General features: G+C 52.7%; 5 protein-coding genes across 5 annotated transcripts; 3 read left to right on the top strand and 2 right to left on the bottom strand.

The window, feature by feature from the left end:
• Nucleotides 1-1,014: 1,014 nt before the first annotated feature.
• Nucleotides 1,015-2,211, top strand: J7T55_001781 (uncharacterized protein; the record flags this gene model as incomplete). The annotated part of the gene is made up of 5 exons (XM_053142679.1): nt 1,015-1,417; nt 1,511-1,523; nt 1,586-1,688; nt 1,781-1,936; nt 2,005-2,211. The coding sequence occupies 5 exons, from the start codon at nt 1,015-1,017 to the stop codon at nt 2,209-2,211; spliced, it is 882 nt and encodes a 293-aa protein (XP_052994235.1).
• Nucleotides 2,212-2,704: 493 nt separating this feature from the next.
• Nucleotides 2,705-9,869, bottom strand: J7T55_001780 (uncharacterized protein; the record flags this gene model as incomplete). Its single annotated transcript, XM_053142678.1, has 2 exons — nt 2,705-9,591; nt 9,806-9,869. 2 exons carry the CDS (start codon nt 9,867-9,869, stop codon nt 2,705-2,707), a joined length of 6,951 nt encoding a protein of 2,316 aa, XP_052994234.1.
• Nucleotides 9,870-10,573: 704 nt separating this feature from the next.
• Nucleotides 10,574-11,684, bottom strand: J7T55_001779 (uncharacterized protein; the record flags this gene model as incomplete). Its single annotated transcript, XM_053142677.1, has 2 exons — nt 10,574-11,552; nt 11,644-11,684. The coding sequence occupies 2 exons, from the start codon at nt 11,682-11,684 to the stop codon at nt 10,574-10,576; spliced, it is 1,020 nt and encodes a 339-aa protein (XP_052994233.1).
• A 1,160-nt stretch (nt 11,685-12,844) lies between these two features.
• On the top strand, nt 12,845-14,102 carry J7T55_001778 (uncharacterized protein; the record flags this gene model as incomplete). Its single annotated transcript, XM_053142676.1, has 2 exons — nt 12,845-13,098; nt 13,148-14,102. The coding sequence occupies 2 exons, from the start codon at nt 12,845-12,847 to the stop codon at nt 14,100-14,102; spliced, it is 1,209 nt and encodes a 402-aa protein (XP_052994232.1).
• Nucleotides 14,103-16,054: 1,952 nt separating this feature from the next.
• Nucleotides 16,055-16,796, top strand: J7T55_001777 (cyanase; the record flags this gene model as incomplete). The annotated part of the gene is made up of 4 exons (XM_053142675.1): nt 16,055-16,087; nt 16,145-16,183; nt 16,316-16,716; nt 16,775-16,796. 4 exons carry the CDS (start codon nt 16,055-16,057, stop codon nt 16,794-16,796), a joined length of 495 nt encoding a protein of 164 aa, XP_052994231.1.
• Between the last annotated feature and the right edge of the window lie 1,745 nt (nt 16,797-18,541).

The following is an 18,541-nucleotide window of genomic DNA, read 5'->3' as shown; positions in this document are numbered from 1 at the left end:
TGTTTCAAATCGGAAAAAAAATGAGAGCACGATGTTGTGTTCGAAAAGCAAAAAGACTTCATATGCTCTTGGCACCTGGATTCTTCAACCATCAAACAACAACAATTCTCGTGGAGCCCAATGCCACCAGTTACAGTCGGCATATTTAACTTCCTTGGAACAAAGAAATTTGCATGTGGAAAAATCTCTGCAGGCGTCCTGTCAATAAGAGTTTTCTAACGAAGCAGGGCGGCGACATCCAGGTAAAAAGCAGCCAGCAAGGAGCCGGGATTGCACTATCTGGACTCCAGTATATCGATATCCCGTTGACCGGTCACTCCTCACTGGTTTCTCTTGCTGGTATTCGATATCGCACCATCAACTACGGGTAAAAGATATGGATTTCAGCACTCATGGATTTGCCATCAGCGAGCGAGTGGGTCCAAAATGGGGAGAGATGCGTGTTGCCCGATACAGTCGTTCTCACAGCAGAGTCGCTCCAGGGCCCGTATTTCTCTCCTTTTGCACGTCCCAATTTTGGCTTCTGACGTGAACTCCAAAAGACTCGAGCTAGGTTTCAGATTATGAAACTCAGATGCATCAGCGTTGAGCCGCCTGGCCGCATGGCCGCATGACCGGCCGATCAGCCCGGCCACGCCACTGGGTGGCCGGAAGCTCGCCTGTGACACGGGCTACAAGTGTAAACATCGTTGGGTTTGGGCGCACGATATCTGTGATATCTGTAGGCCGGGCCAGGCCATATATGGCTGGCTTGTGGAGTGTCACTACCCATCCAAGAGTTTGCACCAGAAACGATCACGGCCTCCACCCACCGGGACCCTTTTTGCTGTTAGATCGAGCGGCTTCAATGATTTGATAGACGTCGAAGGAAAGAGTGGCAGCAACAGGAAAAAATAGTAACGGACTGAAAGTATAAAGAGGCATTCCTCCTCTCCGGGTTGTTGACTTTGTAAATATCTGTATCATACTCGTACTTCACGCCCTTCAGACCCACAATTCGAACATAACGACATCATGGAGGAAGGCCGATCAACTCGTTTATCAAATAATCCTTATAGGGCGTCAATGATGCTGGACAACGCCCCCTCTGTGGATGTCCCCGAGCAGATGTGGATTGATTCCGTGAACAATATACTCGGGAACGTCGAATCGAACCGGCTATCAAACAATCCTTATAGGATGTCAATAGTGCCCGAGGCGATGGCCCCGGTCGCTGAGACGGACTCAAATGACGATCCCTCTGTGGACGTCGCTGAACAGACGTGGAGTGACTCCGCGACCAACATCCCAGAGGACGACGTGGCAGTGGCAGCATCTTTGAACGGCTCCTATCACAAGATCCCACCCCCTGATATCGCAAAGACATGCCCCTCGAGCGTCCCTGAGGCTCCTAGCCATTTAAGCAAGAGGGTGATTAGTGAGTACTCTGCCTATTTTGCGGTTCTCCCTTGTGTTCTCTCTCCCTCGTCTCAATTTTCTACTTTAGCATTGGGCTAATGCGAATAATCAGGAAAAATCAAGCGGTATGCCCAGAAAATATCGTGAATGACAAAGATTTTCTCGTGCTAAGATACGCAACATATAGGCTTATACACAAGCGCGGCAACGAAATCGAGATGCTCACCGTCTTCACCAAACACGGTGCCATAGTTTGCTCGTACGAGTCGTCTAAGGAGCCTCATTACACTGTAAGTGATCCCGAACGCACTCAGCGGGATAAATATGCTTGAACTCCATGCGCCTCAGCCCACTGGATCTAATCAATACCATTCTCTCTCAGGTTCATTCCTCCGAGGGCCAATACCTTGGCCTCGCACTCGAGCTGGGTTTCAAGCAAGAAGGCTGCCCTTTCGAGTTCGGAAGCGTCAACTGGCTCAGCGGGACGCAGGAGGAGGTCGAAGACAAGATGACACTGCTCGCGTCGCCCGACGGCGAGGTAAGCGCTGGGAGCCCCATCCACTCGCGAACAGGAGCAATTTGAAGCTAACATGGGGCCCGCCGCAGCACCCTGGGGACGGGAAGCATCAGTTTTACGGTGTGCTGTCGCCCACGGGTCGATACGTCTTCGCAGCCGTGCTCAGGGAGGGTTCCTCCGGGGCGCTGGGCCTCAAATCCATGCGCAAGATGCGGGATCTAGCTGACAAGTTGGAGGTATACGAGGCGTGGGCCGGGAGCGGCGGGTTGATCTCGAAAATTGCAGCGAAACTCTGAAGGGGGTCTGCGGTAGAATGGATAGGGACAGAAGAGGCCGGAATCGAAGGGGTGCGAGTATAAGGCATCAGGTTAAAGAGACCGAAGAGTAATTAGACAGGATTACCCACTCGGGAGTTTGACATTCACTCGGGAACAAATGCAATGAGCTTAAAGTACAAGGCTATTCTGGTTTGAGAAGAAGCCTGCATGACAATGTATGCTACCTGAGTACTGAGTGATCCAATTCAATGTACTTATGCAAACACTATCAAGGATGATCGAAGTGGCGATGATCCCTTGCAGGAGGGATCTCGCATTAAGTCGTGCAACCCACATATCCTCCACATCCTCCACAAAAGCTTTGATTCCTGTCCTTTGATGCACTCAGTGAATACCCAGAGCCGATTGCCATTCATTTTATGGTGATACACGCTTCTGCAAAAGAAGAATTGCTGATAGCCCGCCTCTCTGTGACGCCTCGTCACCAAGCCCTTGCCTGCATCGAGAACGATTAGTGCACTCGATATTGTCCCCGCCACCTTCGCTTGTGCCATCCGGAGTATTGGTCGTGCGCATCGGCCTTGGGGTTGTTCGCCTGGGTCACAGGCAGGCCGCAGATCAACCACCACCACTCGGAGACGCTGACAGCGCTGCATCCCTCAGTGATCTCCCTGACTATACCCATTTCGAGAGCCCACTTCCGGATCATCTCGACCTCGAATATCTCGATGCAAGGACGTAGTGCCTGCGCTGCAAATTCGTCCGTCATTGCACCACGGCATCCTAGCACAAAAAGCACCGCTGACAGCATCTTGAACCAGCGGAGCCGGTCAGGCTTGCCAAAGAAGTCGCACCACATTGGCAAAATGCCGTCCTCGCCACCGCCGGGAATGACAGAGTCGTCAGTTGCCTTCCATAGAATCTCAATTTCTTCGTTGTACATGTATCGAGAAGTAGGAGTTACCTGCAAATCAAAGCGGTAGTAGGACTTGGGAAACTTGCGCGATTCGTAGAAGCCTGGCTTGAAACCGAACGGGACGTTGAGCTTCTTGATAGGCTCGATACGCACCCGCCCATAAGCCTGCAGGTTGAACGCCGCGATGACCATGCCATCCTCAGTGCGCCAAGGGATTTCCACAGCTTTGCCCTTGCGGAAAGCCTCGTCCATCTTGATCTTGAAACCTGCGGCGACGGAGAACTTGTCTTCGTTGGAAAAGCGGTCTAGCGTGCGCAGGAAATGCTCGTTGAGCTTGTAAGGTCGACCCGTAGCGAGAGCTTGAGATTTCTGCTTGATGGCGATGCGCCTATGCTCCAGGTCGCGTATGGTCTGTTCAAGAAGATCGCTGATCTCCTGCTCAGAACGCTGACCGCCTCGAGCGAGGGTGAGGAATTTCTTCTTGATACTAAGAGGCGTGTACTTGTCCGAGTCAGTGCAGCAGAGTGCACGAACCCAGGAGCGTGCAATTGTCGAATCTGCATCTTCCATCTTCTCCTGCTTGTCCAGGACTGTCGAAGCTGGCTCCGCAGCAGCGTCCTGAAATTTGTTAAAGACGGACCTCTGCCAGTGGTAGTAGCTGTCCCGCCAGTCAAACTCTCCCCTTTCAACGGGAACCAGCTCCAGCTCTTCGTCGAACTGTGGCATGTTTGGCGGCAAATCGATGCCCTCTCTCACGACAAGAGCGAGCGTCCACTTCACAAGTCGGAGCCAATCATACTCCAGAGCCTTGTTGAAGTCAATCGCAGGCAGATCACCATTCTCATAGGCCTCGAGGAAGTCCTCCTGAAACTTGGCAGTCAAGTTCTGGATGAAACCTTCCCGCTCCTTCTTGATAGTAGCCCAGAATTTGCGCAGGTTTGATAGCTTCGAGTCTGGGAAGATCCTCATCATGATACCCCAATCCATGGCCTTGTTGATACCACCCAAGAGTGTTGACACTGCCACATATGCCGCAATGCGGGTGTCCTCAGCCTTCCAGTCAACTTCAGGGTCTTCCTGTCCCTTTTGACGGAAATATTCACCAGGTTCTCTTGGGTAGGCGGTAAGCTCGCGCTGAAGTTTCAGTTCGCGGATGCTTTCGTCCTTCGGCTGTTTCCTGACATATTTTCGTGGTGGTCCTTCACGCACAGATGGTGGGTACTTCCGTGGTCTACCAGGTCCCCGACGCACGCCTCGCTCAGTATTTGGAGTGATGCCGTACGGTTCGGCAGTCTCTGACGACTTGGCCGCTTCTTCTTCATCACCTACCAACCTCTCGTAAGGGATTGAGTCGAGAGTCCAGTTGTTGCTATCACGCCACTCTGGTATACACGGCGCCATGTTGGAGACTGCAGGGCTTGACGTGAAACAGATGAAGACATAGTCTGGAGCGATAGTGCCCGACATGGACCTATGACCCTGATCTGAAAGCTCCCAGGACATACAGCCGTCCACGCTGGTGACAAATTGGCCATAAGCAGGGTCTGCCCACTTGTCGGTTTTGCAGTGACTGGTGATCTTATAAGCCATTTGCTCCATGCTCTTGGGCAGGTGCTCCTTCAGAAGCTCTCGAGCTTGTGGAAACCAGCCTTTCATGGTGAAACTGCCGTCGTTGGCCTCAAACCACTGATTTGGGATGCTCGGCCAGACACCCTTTCCTGCCGACTCGAGCTCGATGGTACTCGTGAATGAGCCCTCCCCTGCGGCATGCAGGAAATACCCTTCATGCTCATGCGCTGCGTCATTTTCGGGAGTCGCATCGTTGCTCTCGGCTTCGAGCTCTGGCTCGTCTTCCTCTTCCAGACGGGTGTTTGGTTCGAGGAACTGCACTTTACTCGGAGCAGTATAGCTACTAGTAGGTGCACTGGCAGTTCCCGAGAAGAATGAAGGAGGCAAAGACCCCAATCCAGGATTTGTCGCCTGGGATTCATCAATACTGTATTTGTGCGGCATGATTGACCCTGGCGGCGGATATCCATTATCACCAGCTGCATCAAAAGAAACCATGTTGCGGGGTTTCCTCCCTCTTCTTGACTTCTTGACTGGGGTTGTCTCAGGAGACGGGCCTTCCGCGGCTCGCTTCCGGCCGCGGCGACGGGGTGGAGGAGCTGTCTCGGCGGCTTCGGAATCACCATCTCCAGCATTGGAGTCTTCATCCTCAGACTGAATCGCACGCGGGCGGTTACGTGGTCGCACACCAGCAAGGCCCTTTTGAAGATAGAAAGGCGCGTCGAAAGTGACAATTTCCTCTTCGAGCTTGTGGTCTCGTCTACCGGGGCCTTTGCCACGCTCAGCGGGAAGTATGTCCAGCTTCTTGAAGTGCGCCTTCTCGCTCTCATCAGGGGCAAACGCTGGTGGGATATACACGTCTGGTTGTGCGGCCTTCATCTTCTTCTTGAGATCTCCTGCCACCAAGCCGTTGGGGTCGATATGGTTCAACGTAAGCATGACCAAAGTCGTCCAGAGGCGCTCAGTAGGTGATTTGTACGCTGAGGACATCTCCTTGATCTCTTGTTGTTCTTGTAGCCTATTAACCACTCTAGTAACACCAACCGTTGTTGGCAGGGGCAGATCCGGCCATTCTTTGATGTAAATCTTCAGAATGGCGTAGAATAAGGCTCTGCCACTCGGAAATACCCCGCCATTATTGGCGAGAAGATACCGGATTATTTCCTCGATCTTGTGCGAACGCACCTCCTTGGCCGTCCGAGCTTTGAAGTCCGTCGGTGACAGACGAAACGGCGGAATTTGGTTTTGAAAGACTCCAGCTTGTTGCTCGTCTCGTTGCAGCGGCATCACGTCAGTTTCGGCTGGGACAGCTGGTCGTTGTACTGGCAAGGGCCTCCGTGATCTGGTAACAGATTGTGTACTCGATGACAATACGGCCCCGTGAGATTCGGCAGTGAAGTCCATTCTGCCACTTGTGGCCTCTTGTGTCGTCTGCTCAAGCAACCCAAGAGGGTAGGGTTCATACGAGACGGGCACATCATTCATTGCAGCAGAAGACTCAGAGTACGCCTGGTTCATGCTCGTTGGGAGTAGGCTCGAGTCTTGTTCCACAGCCTGAACCTCTGAATACTCTTGAGCCGCTTCGGTATGATGTTGCCATGCTCGGCTTTCAGGTCCAAGCTCTGGCAAGTGGCTGACTGAATGCTCTGGCTGCTGTTTCGGTTTCTCAGCACGGATGTGCGCAAGATAAGGCAGGTCCTCATCTGGTTCAGCTTCCTCTGGATTGTTGAGCGCTGTATGGTCGTTCACGACAATCTCGGTTGCGCTTGGCTCTGCAGTGACGGTGATCTCCTCTTCCGTAGCAGTCTGAGTCGTGTTTGCCGCATCCTTCGCCGCAGCTTCCGAGCCTTTGAGCCCGCGGGGGGCTGATACTCCCGACGCTCCAAACTGGCTATTTCTGAGAGCACTCCGCTGCTTGAGAACGGTACGGTGATTTGCAGGGTCGTTCTGGTCAACGAATTTAGGAGCAAGAGGTTTCTTCTTCCTGGGTATACGGACAGACCTGGGAGTTCGTGGCGAAGGCGAAGCACCTACACTGCTCTGACCGCTGCTGCCCGGGCTGGCAGCTTCATCGCGAGGCTCGGGAGTTCCAAAGGTTGCCCGGCTGGCGCGGACAGGTTTCGCCTTGACCATTAGCTCTGGATGTTCAGCGTAGAATGGATTGCAAGGCACCTTGGCCTTCTCGAGATGATATTTGAGACCGATGTCGTTTTTCCATGTTCCACCACACTGCTCGCAGACGTACTTGTCAAGCTTAGGTTTTCTAGGTTGTCTCTCCGTCTTCGTGGGAGCCCTAGCTGCTGATAATGGCTCTAACGGGGCCGAGGAGGCGCTGTAGACCGCAAGATCGTTGCTGGACTCCTGTTGACCTTCTTGGCTTTCCTCGGCTTCCTGGCTTTGTGCACTGACACCGAGACTTTGCACAACAATGGTACCCTCACCATCTTCGGTGGCTTCTTGAGTCAATTTCTGTTGCTGCGAGATAGTGACCGCAGGCTCAGTTGGATCAGTTGGATCAATTGCGGTGCTCGGAGTCTGATCTACTACCTTCTTGGAGGAAATGGCCTGAGAAGGACCAGCCGGTACAAAATCGACTGAGAGTGGTGGCCGAGTTGGGCTCTTCCATGGTGCGCGACTGACCTCGGATTGGTGTGACGCTGGGGGTGGCTTGGGATAATCCATCCACCCTGGAAGATAGCCTGGCTCTTTTAATTTGTCCGATCTGAAGATGATGACAATAGACTTTCGCGGCCGGCCTTTCCTGTGAGGATCAGGATTGAGCGAACCAGGTATGCCTATGTAAACACCAGGCTTGCTTCTGTCCTGCTCTTCTGCAGATTCATCTTCTTGTTCGTCCTCTGGCTCATCATCTGGTTCATCGTTCTCATCCTCCCGGGACAGGTTTTCCTTCATCGCCGCTCTACGCTTAGGTCGTCCCTCAACAGCAGAAACGTCATCCACAATCTCCGAGTTTTCATCCTCCAGGTTAAGGTTTTCCAAGTACGATGCACGTTGGGACGCCTTGCGCTTCCTGGATGGTCTACTGGCTGGAGGCTCCTCTGCCTCGTGGCTATTGGCTTGAACCTTGGCTTTGGGAGGTCGACCTCTTCTGGCGCGCGGTGGCGGAGCTATCGCATTTGTCTTGTCTCCATGCTCGCCTTCTAGTTGCTCCTCATCTGCATTCTCTGCTGCCTCTGTAATTTGAGCGCCTTCGACAGCCACGTGGACTTTTGATCTTCTGCCACCATAAGATCGGCGGGGCTTGGTCTGTTTTCCCGGCTCCATGCGACTCAATTGCGTGAGAGACGATGACCCTTCTTGGGCAAACACTTTTGGGTCGATGGATCCGAACTGAAAGGCATCTTCGATATTCTGGCTCGCAGGATCCGTATTGCTGTCATTTTGTCGCAGAGCCGGATCAATAATGAATTTTTCATCAGTCTCGTCAGATGTCTTGACTTTTCGACCTCCGGCTATGGAGAACATGTATTGTTTTGTGTTCCCCGCCTTGACTAACTCCTTGCTCATTTGGTACTCTCGTAGTCCGGGTGGTTGAACTTCTCCATTACTCAAGTTAATCAGGTGGGTAAACATATGCCGGCGGAACACGTAGCCAACAGTGTCGGTGCTGATCTCGGGGGTCGAGTAGCCACGGGCGCCTCCAGTAAGGACAAAGTCGGCAACTGTATTTGCCAGTGGCTTCTCAGGAACCCAGCCAGTCATGGTGGCGCCGAGTCTCAGCTTGGGTTTCTTCCTGAGAATTTTGACAGCGGGCTTGGCAGGATTTGCCGCCTTCTTCCCTCTTCCTTTGCTGCCCTTTGCCTTTGATTTGGCCCTCGGCTGCTTGTCCTTCCCCTGATTCGTGTAGCGCGAAGTCTTCTTCCCGGTGGCCAGAAGCAGCCTCCAGTCGGATTCTGTAGGATCCCTCGCAAACCTGACACAGTCCTTGAAAACATGTTTATCGCCGGCAAAAGTCGCAGCAACGTAAGTGACGTTGCCCAGTTTGTGAAATCGTCGAAGGAATCTGGACATGACCTTCATCTGCCATTTCTTCCCCAGTATCCCTAGCTTGGCCTTCAGATCTCTAATCCGAAGAGTGCCCCATGCCTTGGTGATAGCAATGATGGTCTGACCCAGTGCCATGTAGTGGATCTCCGGCCTGCCTTCTTTGTCCTTGCCGGTCCACTGTTGGTGCCACGCAACAGGCTGCATGTCTCGAGTCAATGAGACCCGAGACAAGTCCTTGCCGCCGAGAGGATTTGACGGCACAGGTAGCGCAGGAGCGAACTTTGTTAGCCAAAGCTTACTGGTCTTCATGCCTCTGACCATGTGAGTGCGCTTTGCGATATATCCCTTTTGTGTGAGGAAGTCGGTTCTCTTAGGGACAGAACGTTTATCTTGGCCGGTGGCTCTGTTGAGATCGCCCTGGAGGATGCCATCCTCCTTTGTTGAACCAATGACAACCAAGCACTTCCACTCGAGATTAGGCACACGCTTGTAGTCAATACTGTGACCGGTGAGTGTCTTCCAGATGGTCTCTTCTCCGACGAAGATGCGAGGCCGCACTTTAGGCAATTTCTTGTGCTTCAGCGTGGCACTGGTGACGACAACCTTGGACTTTTCATCTTCCGGTAGCGAGACGGCTTGCCCACCGGCATCCTCCGGGATAGACATGATCTCATCAAAAGTGAGGCGATTCCACTCGCCTTCAGGACCGATGCTGACTTCACCAGTGCCTAGGAGCCACTTCCAAGCAAGTCGCACTAGCTTCAGCTGAGCTTCCGTAGGCGGTGCCCTGGTTGGCTTCTCTCCTGGCTCCTGGTCGCCATTGTCGCCGGGAGTGTGCTTCGGCTTATCGTAGTCGTTTTCCTGAAATCTGATGACAGCAGCGATCAGCTCAGACAGGGGACATCCTAAGATTACGGTCAGCACTCATTTTCAAGATTGCGGCTGTTGTGATGCGCCTGAAGGTGTCACTAAGTGATGGACGCGTTGTGCGTTTGACACGAGACAAACAACATGAAAATCTCGTCAGAACAAGTCATGAGTGCCCATGAAAAGACGCTTTGAAGGTATGCGAGGTGCAGAAAGATGAATGCGACACCGTCGAGGGGGCATTTGACTCACCATCGCCATAAAATGAAACCTCCCCGACAAGCCACTCAACAAGCTCGTCCAGACCCTGAGCCATGATGACGGTCTTTTTCCGCGTTCATAGCGACGAGAAAAGCATGTGCGATGGTTGGTCTGGGGGTGGTTCGAAAGCAGGACCTCGAGATTTTTTTGCGCTGATGGAAAAGTGGGTGATGAAATTGATGGTGTTGCGTCGCGTTGCGTCGAGTTCCGCTGCGTTGCGAAATCAAAAATGACTTGGCGCCGTACGGTAGTCGGCAGTGGTGGGTCTTGGGTGGGGGCGATGGCTTGGCGGCGTGGACGCGGGTCCAAGCTGGAAGCTCCTGCTGCCCCTCCGCCGTCGCAGCGCTTGCTCGCTCAAGTTGGCGGGCAGACTACGTGTGGTTGATCCTTTTTCGCCTCGGAAAGTGTATATTGAGAATTTGGGAGTTCAGAGTTAGACGGGTTTCAAAAGAGGTCGCGGCTGCGATCTGAGGTTGTGGTGGGAAGATTGTCGCAGCGTGGCTCTCAGGTAATTGTTTATAAATTATTAGTGAGGGCTAAGGTCAATGAGATTCTAGACAAGGAAGCAAGTGAATACTACATAGTTAAGTCACAGCTTCATTGATTCCACAAACGAGATGCGCGCACAAACAGAAGGTAGTGATTTGGTGTGTAGACAAACGTCTTGCACCCTTGTTGCAATGCTGGCTCCTGAAGCAATGCAGAGCCCTGCAAGTGGGATGAGAAATGAAATAGGGTATCTTTCATCGTCACCAAGGACTATTCCACCTGGGCTTCCAGCCTCTCTCTTCTGCTCTGCATCATCTTTCTATAGGCAGCCACTACCTCCTCCCTGACGCCCTGGAGCTCCTCTCTTCTCTTCAGGCTTCCGGCCGACTTGGGTATTGTCCCAACGTCAACTCCGGCACCGAGAACCTTGAACAGCTCCTTCGGTTTGGTCTTCAGCTCCGGTGGGGCCTGTGCGAAATCGTGCAGTCCGGCCTTCTTCTCGCCTCGTTTCTTTTTCAGTTCCTCCCACGGGTCTTCGTCGTCCGCATCAGTAGACTCCCAGACAGAGCGGCCCTTCTTCCCTTTCTTCTTCTTTCCCTTACCAGCCTGGTCCTGGAGGTCAAGCTTCCACTTGACGCCCGCTCCCTCATCGTCCATCTCAGCCTCCTCGGCCTCCTCAGCCTCTTCTCTTCTCTTCTCCTGTATAGCCGCCTCCTCGCGCCGCCACTCGTCGTAGAGCTTGTGCATCTTCTTCTCCTTGCGCGTCCTTGTAGGTTTGAGGCCCAAGGGATCGTTCTTGCCGGACTTGTTGTTCACTAGGCCCATGACTGGCAGGGCCGCATCCACACGCCTTGCAAAGTCGGACAGCTTTTCGCCCGGGCGGATCGTGGGAGCTTCCTTCTGAACGTTGTCCGTCTCAGCGGCGACGTCGCCCTCGGCCGCCTTGCTCTTCTTCTTCTTCTTCTTGGCTGCTGTATCTCTGACTCCGTCATCAAGCCCGCTTCTGAACTTCTTGCCGTCTGCAAATGCCATCAGCCGCTTGAAGGCACGAGGCGCATCATCCTTCTTGTCGGCAGCCCCTCGCTTGCGCTTGGCACCCCGAGGTGCCTCCGGTCCCTTGTCTTTGCCGGCATCGTTTCCATTCTGCTTCCCTTTGGCTTTGCTTCCGCCTGGTTTGGGCGCTTGCCTCGCCAGCTTGGGTGCGACGACGGGGAGAGGCCTGGCTATCTGGGTCGGTGGCAGGTCGTATCTACCGTGTCATGGCACTATGTCAGTTGCAACCTTGCGATGAGATACATGAACGCAGTGAAGCGCAAATGGTTGGGAAGAAGTGCACCCACGTGGAATCATCTCTATCTCGGCGGGTATGTTTGTGAGGCATCCTGGCGGTCGGGTGACCATAAAAAGCAGGCGAGGAGTGCGTCAGGAGCCAGGAAAAGAGTGGCGCAAAACTCTGGTTGATGCGTGAAGTGTTTGTTGCTTGTTAACCACTGGAGAGGGCCGAGTCGGGCCTCGTGTGAAAATGCGGCTTCCAGATTGGAGATTTTTTAGCCCCTGCTCCCACGAGTCCGTTTCTCCACGGCCAACGGAGCGCCGTTTCCCTGCACCGACCGACCGTGCGACCGTGTCTGTCCGCTGCAGCTAATCATGTCCAGCTCCGTTAGCGCAGTTTTGGGCCAGGGATCTCTTGGCCTCCAACGAGGGTCCATCGTCGAAGGAGGGGCCCTCGTTGTCGCATCCGGACCGCACTGCTGCATTCCAGGGTTCATGTCTTGCATTTCTCCCGCAACAACTGCCCACGAGGATACATCCCCAGTAGCGCCCACATGTGCTGAGTAGAGTCAGAGGGAGACAGAAAGGGCGGACAGGGCGGAGAGGGCGGAGCCGGCAGTCGACGACTCCTGGCCCATGTCAGACCCATGTGGTCACAGAGCAGTATTTGCCTTTAAGATGGCCGCACTCCCAAGTCCCGGGTGTGGTGGCATTGACGGAGAAGAGGGAGTATCTTCTGTTCCAATCTGCAAGGGAAGTTCCATTCTCTTGTTTACTCAGTTTCCAGTTTCCGGCTACAGTTGCCCACTGTCATCTCATCACTTAAGCAAAGCCCCGGGTGAACGACCCTCCCCCCCCCCCTCCCAAACTTCAGGAGCTACTGAAACAGTCTCTGCCATCGTGAGATCAACCAGTTGGGTCCAGACACTACTACTGGTCGTAGAAACGCTGGCTTGCCCAAGGTGGCTTCCCTGCATCCGAAGACAGAGGAATCCAGAGCTATCCTAGCGTCGAAAGCCGCAGCTCGAAGAGCTTCATGAGCTTAGTCTATCTTCGAGATCCCCTCTAGCGCCATACTCCGTCCGATGGTCAAGGGGCCCAAAGCATTGCGCCATCTCAAGAACCAGTCACCGCCATGACCTTCTGATTCACGTTTTATTAGAGATATTTGAGCGCGGTAAAGCAGGGCAGAGCAATCTCCGGAATATACATATATATATACATCAGACCATATACCCTATACTTTCATTCAACAGCAACAACACAGACATGTACAACACCAACATGGAAACTCCACAGTCATACCGGGACCCAAATTCAGAACGGAGAATAATGTCTCACCGAAGGACGGATAGCTGGGACAGTGAGGCCACCATCAGCGGTGACTCCGACCCCCTCATACAAAAAAGCGGCGCCAGTGTTGTCCTGGATCTCACCTGCAATGAAGACGATACATATTTCTGGTCGGCAAAACGAAGAAGGCCATGGATAAAGCTTGGGTCATTGTTTCTGTGCAGTTTGATGTAAGTGAGTCGTGAATTTATTCTTCTCACATCTACTGACGAAGGTCAGGGTCGTGCTTTTGACATTAGACGTCGCACTACGGCTGGGCTGGGCAGCGTCGCTTCAAGACGACGATGTGGACGAAAAATCATTCCTCAATTGGGGGAAGACAGGCAGTGGCACAGAACGCCTGTCATGGTATCCGACCAACTTCCTACAAGATGTGATACCAAAGCGGATACACTCTCACAACGACTATTGGCGAAAAGTACCACTCTTCACGGCCCTCAAACAAGGCTGCATGAGCGTGGAGGCCGATGTGTGGTTGTTCGATGACCCGGATCGCAGAGATCACCTCTATGTTGGTCACAGCAAGGCAGCCCTGCAACGGGATCGGACCTTTCAATCACTTTACATTCAGCCTTTAGTTGAGATACTCACACGGCAAAACCCCACCACGGAATTCTACAACGGTACCAGTCGTGGCGTGTTCGACACTGCGCCCGAACAAACTGTCACTCTGCTGGTGGACGTCAAGACCGCAGGCCCAAAGACATGGACCAAAGTTGTCGAGCAGCTTGAACCCCTCCGGGAGCGAGGTTGGCTTACACATTTCGCCAACGGCACAATACACCAAAGGGCAATCACTGTCGTGGGCACAGGGAACACCCCTTTCGACCTCCTAACAAGCAACGATACGTACCGCGACTATTTCTTCGATGCGCCGCTCAACCGCCTTGCCGAATCCCCATACGACATGACAAACTCGTATTTCGCGAGCGTGTCATTTGGTTCTACGATCGGCAGGACCTGGATGGGGAAGATAAGCAAAGAGCAGATCCGGAGGATCAGGCTACAAGTGAAGCAGGCGCACGCGAAGGGCTTGAAAGCCCGTTATTGGGACATTCCGGAGTGGCCAGTCACCGCGCGCAACCGCATCTGGGATCTGTTGGTCCAGGAGGGCGTCGATCTGCTGAATGCAGATAATGTCAAGGCCGCAGCCAAGCGGGGCTGGGAGTATTAGCGGTGATGACTGCGCCGGTCTGGCGGGCATTTTTCGAATACGGTTGGCGAATGGCTGTGTACATAGAGTTTAATCATCAGTGGAGCTCATCCCGGGGTTCACACATCCATCTCACCTTTCTGCATTAGCTGGTGTTTCGAGGGAATGGGACACATCCCACACGGGCGAAGCAAGTTTTGCCGGGCATAGTGTCGGACGAGGGTTGGGCACCCTTGCGGCAGTGGTTTTAGGTTTGGATTGATAGAAAGCTTGTTTTTGTAGATCGGCGGATCATCCAAACATCCCCAGCTCTGGCTGCTCCAGAGGTCACACTATCACCGAATTCATCCTCCTTCGGAGACTCCCAGACACTGAGTGAAACCGAAACCCCCTTTGGACCTAGTGTTAGTTGTCAAGATCATGTGCCAGCGCCCCGCCGCTCGTATGAGCGTTTCGCTCTCGCCGCCTGTGCTCTCCATGGTCCGTGTGCTCGCATGCATCGGATCTGCCTCGTCTGTAGTAGCGTAGCATGGCATCTGCAAGGGAGACCTTGCTCACACTGTCCGTTCCTCCTGGGCCCCCATCAGCCATTCGTGATAGGCTCTGGCGTATTTCTTCTCGTCAGACCCGGATCGCCTCTGGTCAGACCTGGATCGCCTCTGGCGGCCGCTCCATAAACTGGCACGACAGACATCCTCCCCAGTTGCCTAAAACAATTTCGAAACTAGCGGGAATGGCAGACTTTACGGAGCAGCCATGACCACCAAACAACAGTTTTTCCCCCGTTTTGCCGGGCCTAAACGGGCTGAAAACCCAATGTCGTGACGTTCGTCCGGTGAACAACCACCGTCTTGGCGTTTTTGAAAGATTGACACGGGCCGTCTTCATCGCTTCTTGAATGCTTCGAGAAGTGTGAGAGTTTCTTGGCATCGAGGCTGTCAACGGTTGACGTTATACGAGATCCAGGCACACACCTTCGGGATGTGTGGGGTTATGAGCTAGAGGACGGTGCAGACACCTCTCGTGTGTCTCTTGGTGGCACAGCGTGGGCACAGTTGTCCAGCACGTTCCACGCCAAGATGGGTGTTCTCTGCAAGGCGCCCAGAACGTGTTCAGATGTGACACCCTGCGGGATCAACCGTTGCAGGCTCCATACCGAAGCAGACAATAAAATCTCAGCAACATCTGTCGGTAAAAAGATAAATTACTGTTTTCTCGACTTGCTCATGATGACAAGGCCAAGAGTCTTCAGAAATAACAAATTTAGCGCAGTGCTTAAGATCTGTTACTGAGCCACAAGACAATCTTGTGTGCCCAGTGTCCATTCCCCGCGTGTCCAGACATGATGCCGCACGCTAACGATAGACTAACAACAGGCTCAAGATGGAAGGAGTATTTTAGCTCATACGTATCGTAGAGCTGACAAATTTCAAGCGCGGACCATGAATAGCGAAGTCGGCGAACCCACGGGCTCTGGGGTCGGGAGGTAGCGATTTGTCACGATGGCGCGCGAATAGTGGAATCAGTGGCTTTGCGAAACCCTCAGGCAAAGGCCGGGTGGCTTTTGTAGTGCAAGACACGGTATTTTGCTGTTGGGGTTTTAGTGCAACAACAGCAGTGGCCGCAAGGCCTTGCCGAAAGCAGGCCGGGATATCTCCGTGCGGAGTCGGGGCCAGTGAGGTGGGGTTGGCTGGAGTGGATCTGAGATCTCCAGACATCCCGACCCGTCACGACGGAACCTGCGTGAACCCCAATAGTGGATGACGTCGGGCTTGCTGCTTTGTGAAAGCAGCACCTATTTCAAGCTGAACATCACCACTGGCTTTCCTCCACATTTAAAGGAAATTTGTTGTGTCCTCAAAACTTCAATCTCTCAACACCAAGAACGAAGACGATACTTAGCTGTCGAATCACCAACACATCTTACTCTTCGAAAATATCCTCAGTAGGAACTAGCCGCGAGATCTCCGAGAATGTCCGACCACAAGCAGCTTGCGACGCTCGATGTAGGAAAATTCCTCACGATCATCCGGAACAACAAAGGAACTGACGTGAAGTGGTAGAGCTCTATCGTTGACCGTCTGCCGGCCCACTCACAGACTGTACGTCAACCATCAGGACATGTCACATAGACTCATGAGCCTGGAACACGGAGTGAAGCAAGGGCAGATGAGAGCCACCATAATGGGGCACATATGTGCAGGCCACCAGACCATAGCTAACACGTCTTCCAGCTCTTCGCCGCCAAGACCCAGGCCGGTCTAAGCTTCTCCGAGATCGCCAATCTCCTGGGCCGCAGCGAGGTCGCCGTCGCCGCCATATTCTACGGACAGGCACAAGCCTCTGCCCAAGATGTCGAGAAGCTTTCTGCGCTCCTCGACATCCCCAAGGAGGTCCTCGCTCCTCAGTTGATGGCCATCCCCGACCGTGGTCGCGCGGGCCCCATGCCTCCCGTTGAGCCGCTCATCTACCGCCTTTACGAAGTCATTCAAAACTATGGGTACGCCTACAAGGCGGTTCTGAACGAGAAATTCGGAGACGGAATCATGAGCGCCATCTGCTTCAGTACGAAGGTGGAGAAGGAGGTGGATGAGAAGGGCGATGCCTGGGTAGTCATTACCTGGAGGGGCAAGTGGTGAGTTTCCACGACTCACACCTTTATGTTAAGCACACAGACTGACCAAGATGTACAGGTTGCCTTTCACACGCTTCTAAGACCCGGCGGTAAACTGTGGATGGAGTACTTAGGTCTTGGAAGTTGAGATAATTAAGTGGCCAGCACACCATAGCGAGGAGGCTCTTGGAGGACATGACTTCTGATCAGCGGATCATTTTGGAGAATCAATAAAAAGTAATTACCAATTAGAGAGGTCTGTCTTGAGCGTCAAATATAACCAATCCATATCAGAAGTCAAAAACACAATACCAAGACACAATATCAAAGCGTGGTTGTGTGTGGGCCGTAGCGAGTGAAAGCCAATCCGAAAATAGTAGTATCCATCTCAGTCACCGGCTCACCTTGCAGCAAATTCCGGGCTGGAGTTTTTTTTTTAGAGCAGCCATGTGCCTGAAGATAGACCTAACCTTCTTGGTAATCAGCTCAAGTTGCAGTGACTGGCCATTGATGTTGCTGTTCCAGGGTCCCCTTGTCTGGTGGCCACAATACTAGAGCACAATATCAAGTTTTCCGGGTATCCCATTTCTCATAAGTGAGACTAGGTCCGGTCTTATTGTTCTCTACGCGGTGGCATACTGCAAGGGCGGGAGCAAGTGATGGACTTTGTCGGTGGTATTGTTCATGTTCGACAATCCCAGAATATCCACGACGGCGGTGCACGTGGCTCAAAGCAAGGTTTCGGGCCATCATCACCACCGGAGACTCCCGCCGCGCAGATTGAGTTACTATAATTGTACACTGCCAATGAAGTATAAATATTCAGCTGTTCCTCATACTCTCGACGAATTGTCTTCTAGCTCACCATCAGCAATCATTTAGATCTTTGCAATATTCTCTACCATTCACACAAACTTCTTCAGACGCTTTTCAGCCTCAAACAAAAACCAAAATGCCTTCCATCACCAAGCACACCCAGACCGCTAACGCCTCCATGGGGGCCAAAGGCTACTCCTACTGCCTTGTCATGTAAAGCGGGTTCCCATAGGAGCATCTTTGCGCTGCAGACGGGAACTACAGGCAGCAATAGTGAGCGGCGGCACAACTATTTCTGAAGCTCTGTCTCTGGATTTCAAACGCGCCTCACGCTGATTGGATACGACCTCATAAACTTTCCGTCCAAGAACATCCAGTCTACAATGACAGAAGCCGGCATAAATCACTTCATCGACGAAGAGCGGGCTCGCCTTTGATCGACAGCAGCGCCAACGGAACGAAGCCCTCTTAAGCCTCTCGGGAGAAATCTGCACAATCAAAATCAATTCTTGTTCCTTCGTGAAGTCCCTCTGTCCGACATTCCAACCCGCTCACTGTCGGGTGCCAACGAACCGGGGGCAATCCCGCAGAGTCACCTTCCATGATCAATTAGGAAAGGCTTGGCTTCTACCTACTACAATAGGCAGCAAGCGATGCTGGTCTGATGGATATTGTTGACTATATGCCGACGAGGAAAGAGTCCAAAAATATGATAGCAGACGATTGGGTCTACGCTTGGGCCTTGCAAGGTGTTGTCTAGTCGTCAAAATGAAAGTCTATTATCCTACAATTTCCTTGCTTATCTGAAATATGCCTTGTGACCTCGAATACTTTAGATATAGCCATCAGGGTTGTAAAATGATGTTCATTCCACAAGATGGCACTATGTGCCAATGGAAGAATAAACATCAACATGTAGAGATGGCCATACTTGCCATGAGTACACATATAGGTTAATTTTTACGCAAAGACTGCTCTTACTTCCAATAAACTTGCTAAATAATCTCAGACCAGGTTGAATATATCTTAG

This window comes from Diaporthe amygdali (genome assembly GCF_026229845.1).
Source record: "Diaporthe amygdali strain CAA958 chromosome Unknown NODE_12_length_1037015_cov_66_201586, whole genome shotgun sequence".
Lineage (NCBI taxonomy): Eukaryota > Fungi > Ascomycota > Sordariomycetes > Diaporthales > Diaporthaceae > Diaporthe > Diaporthe amygdali.
This window is presented reverse-complemented; position numbering and strand designations above follow the sequence as displayed.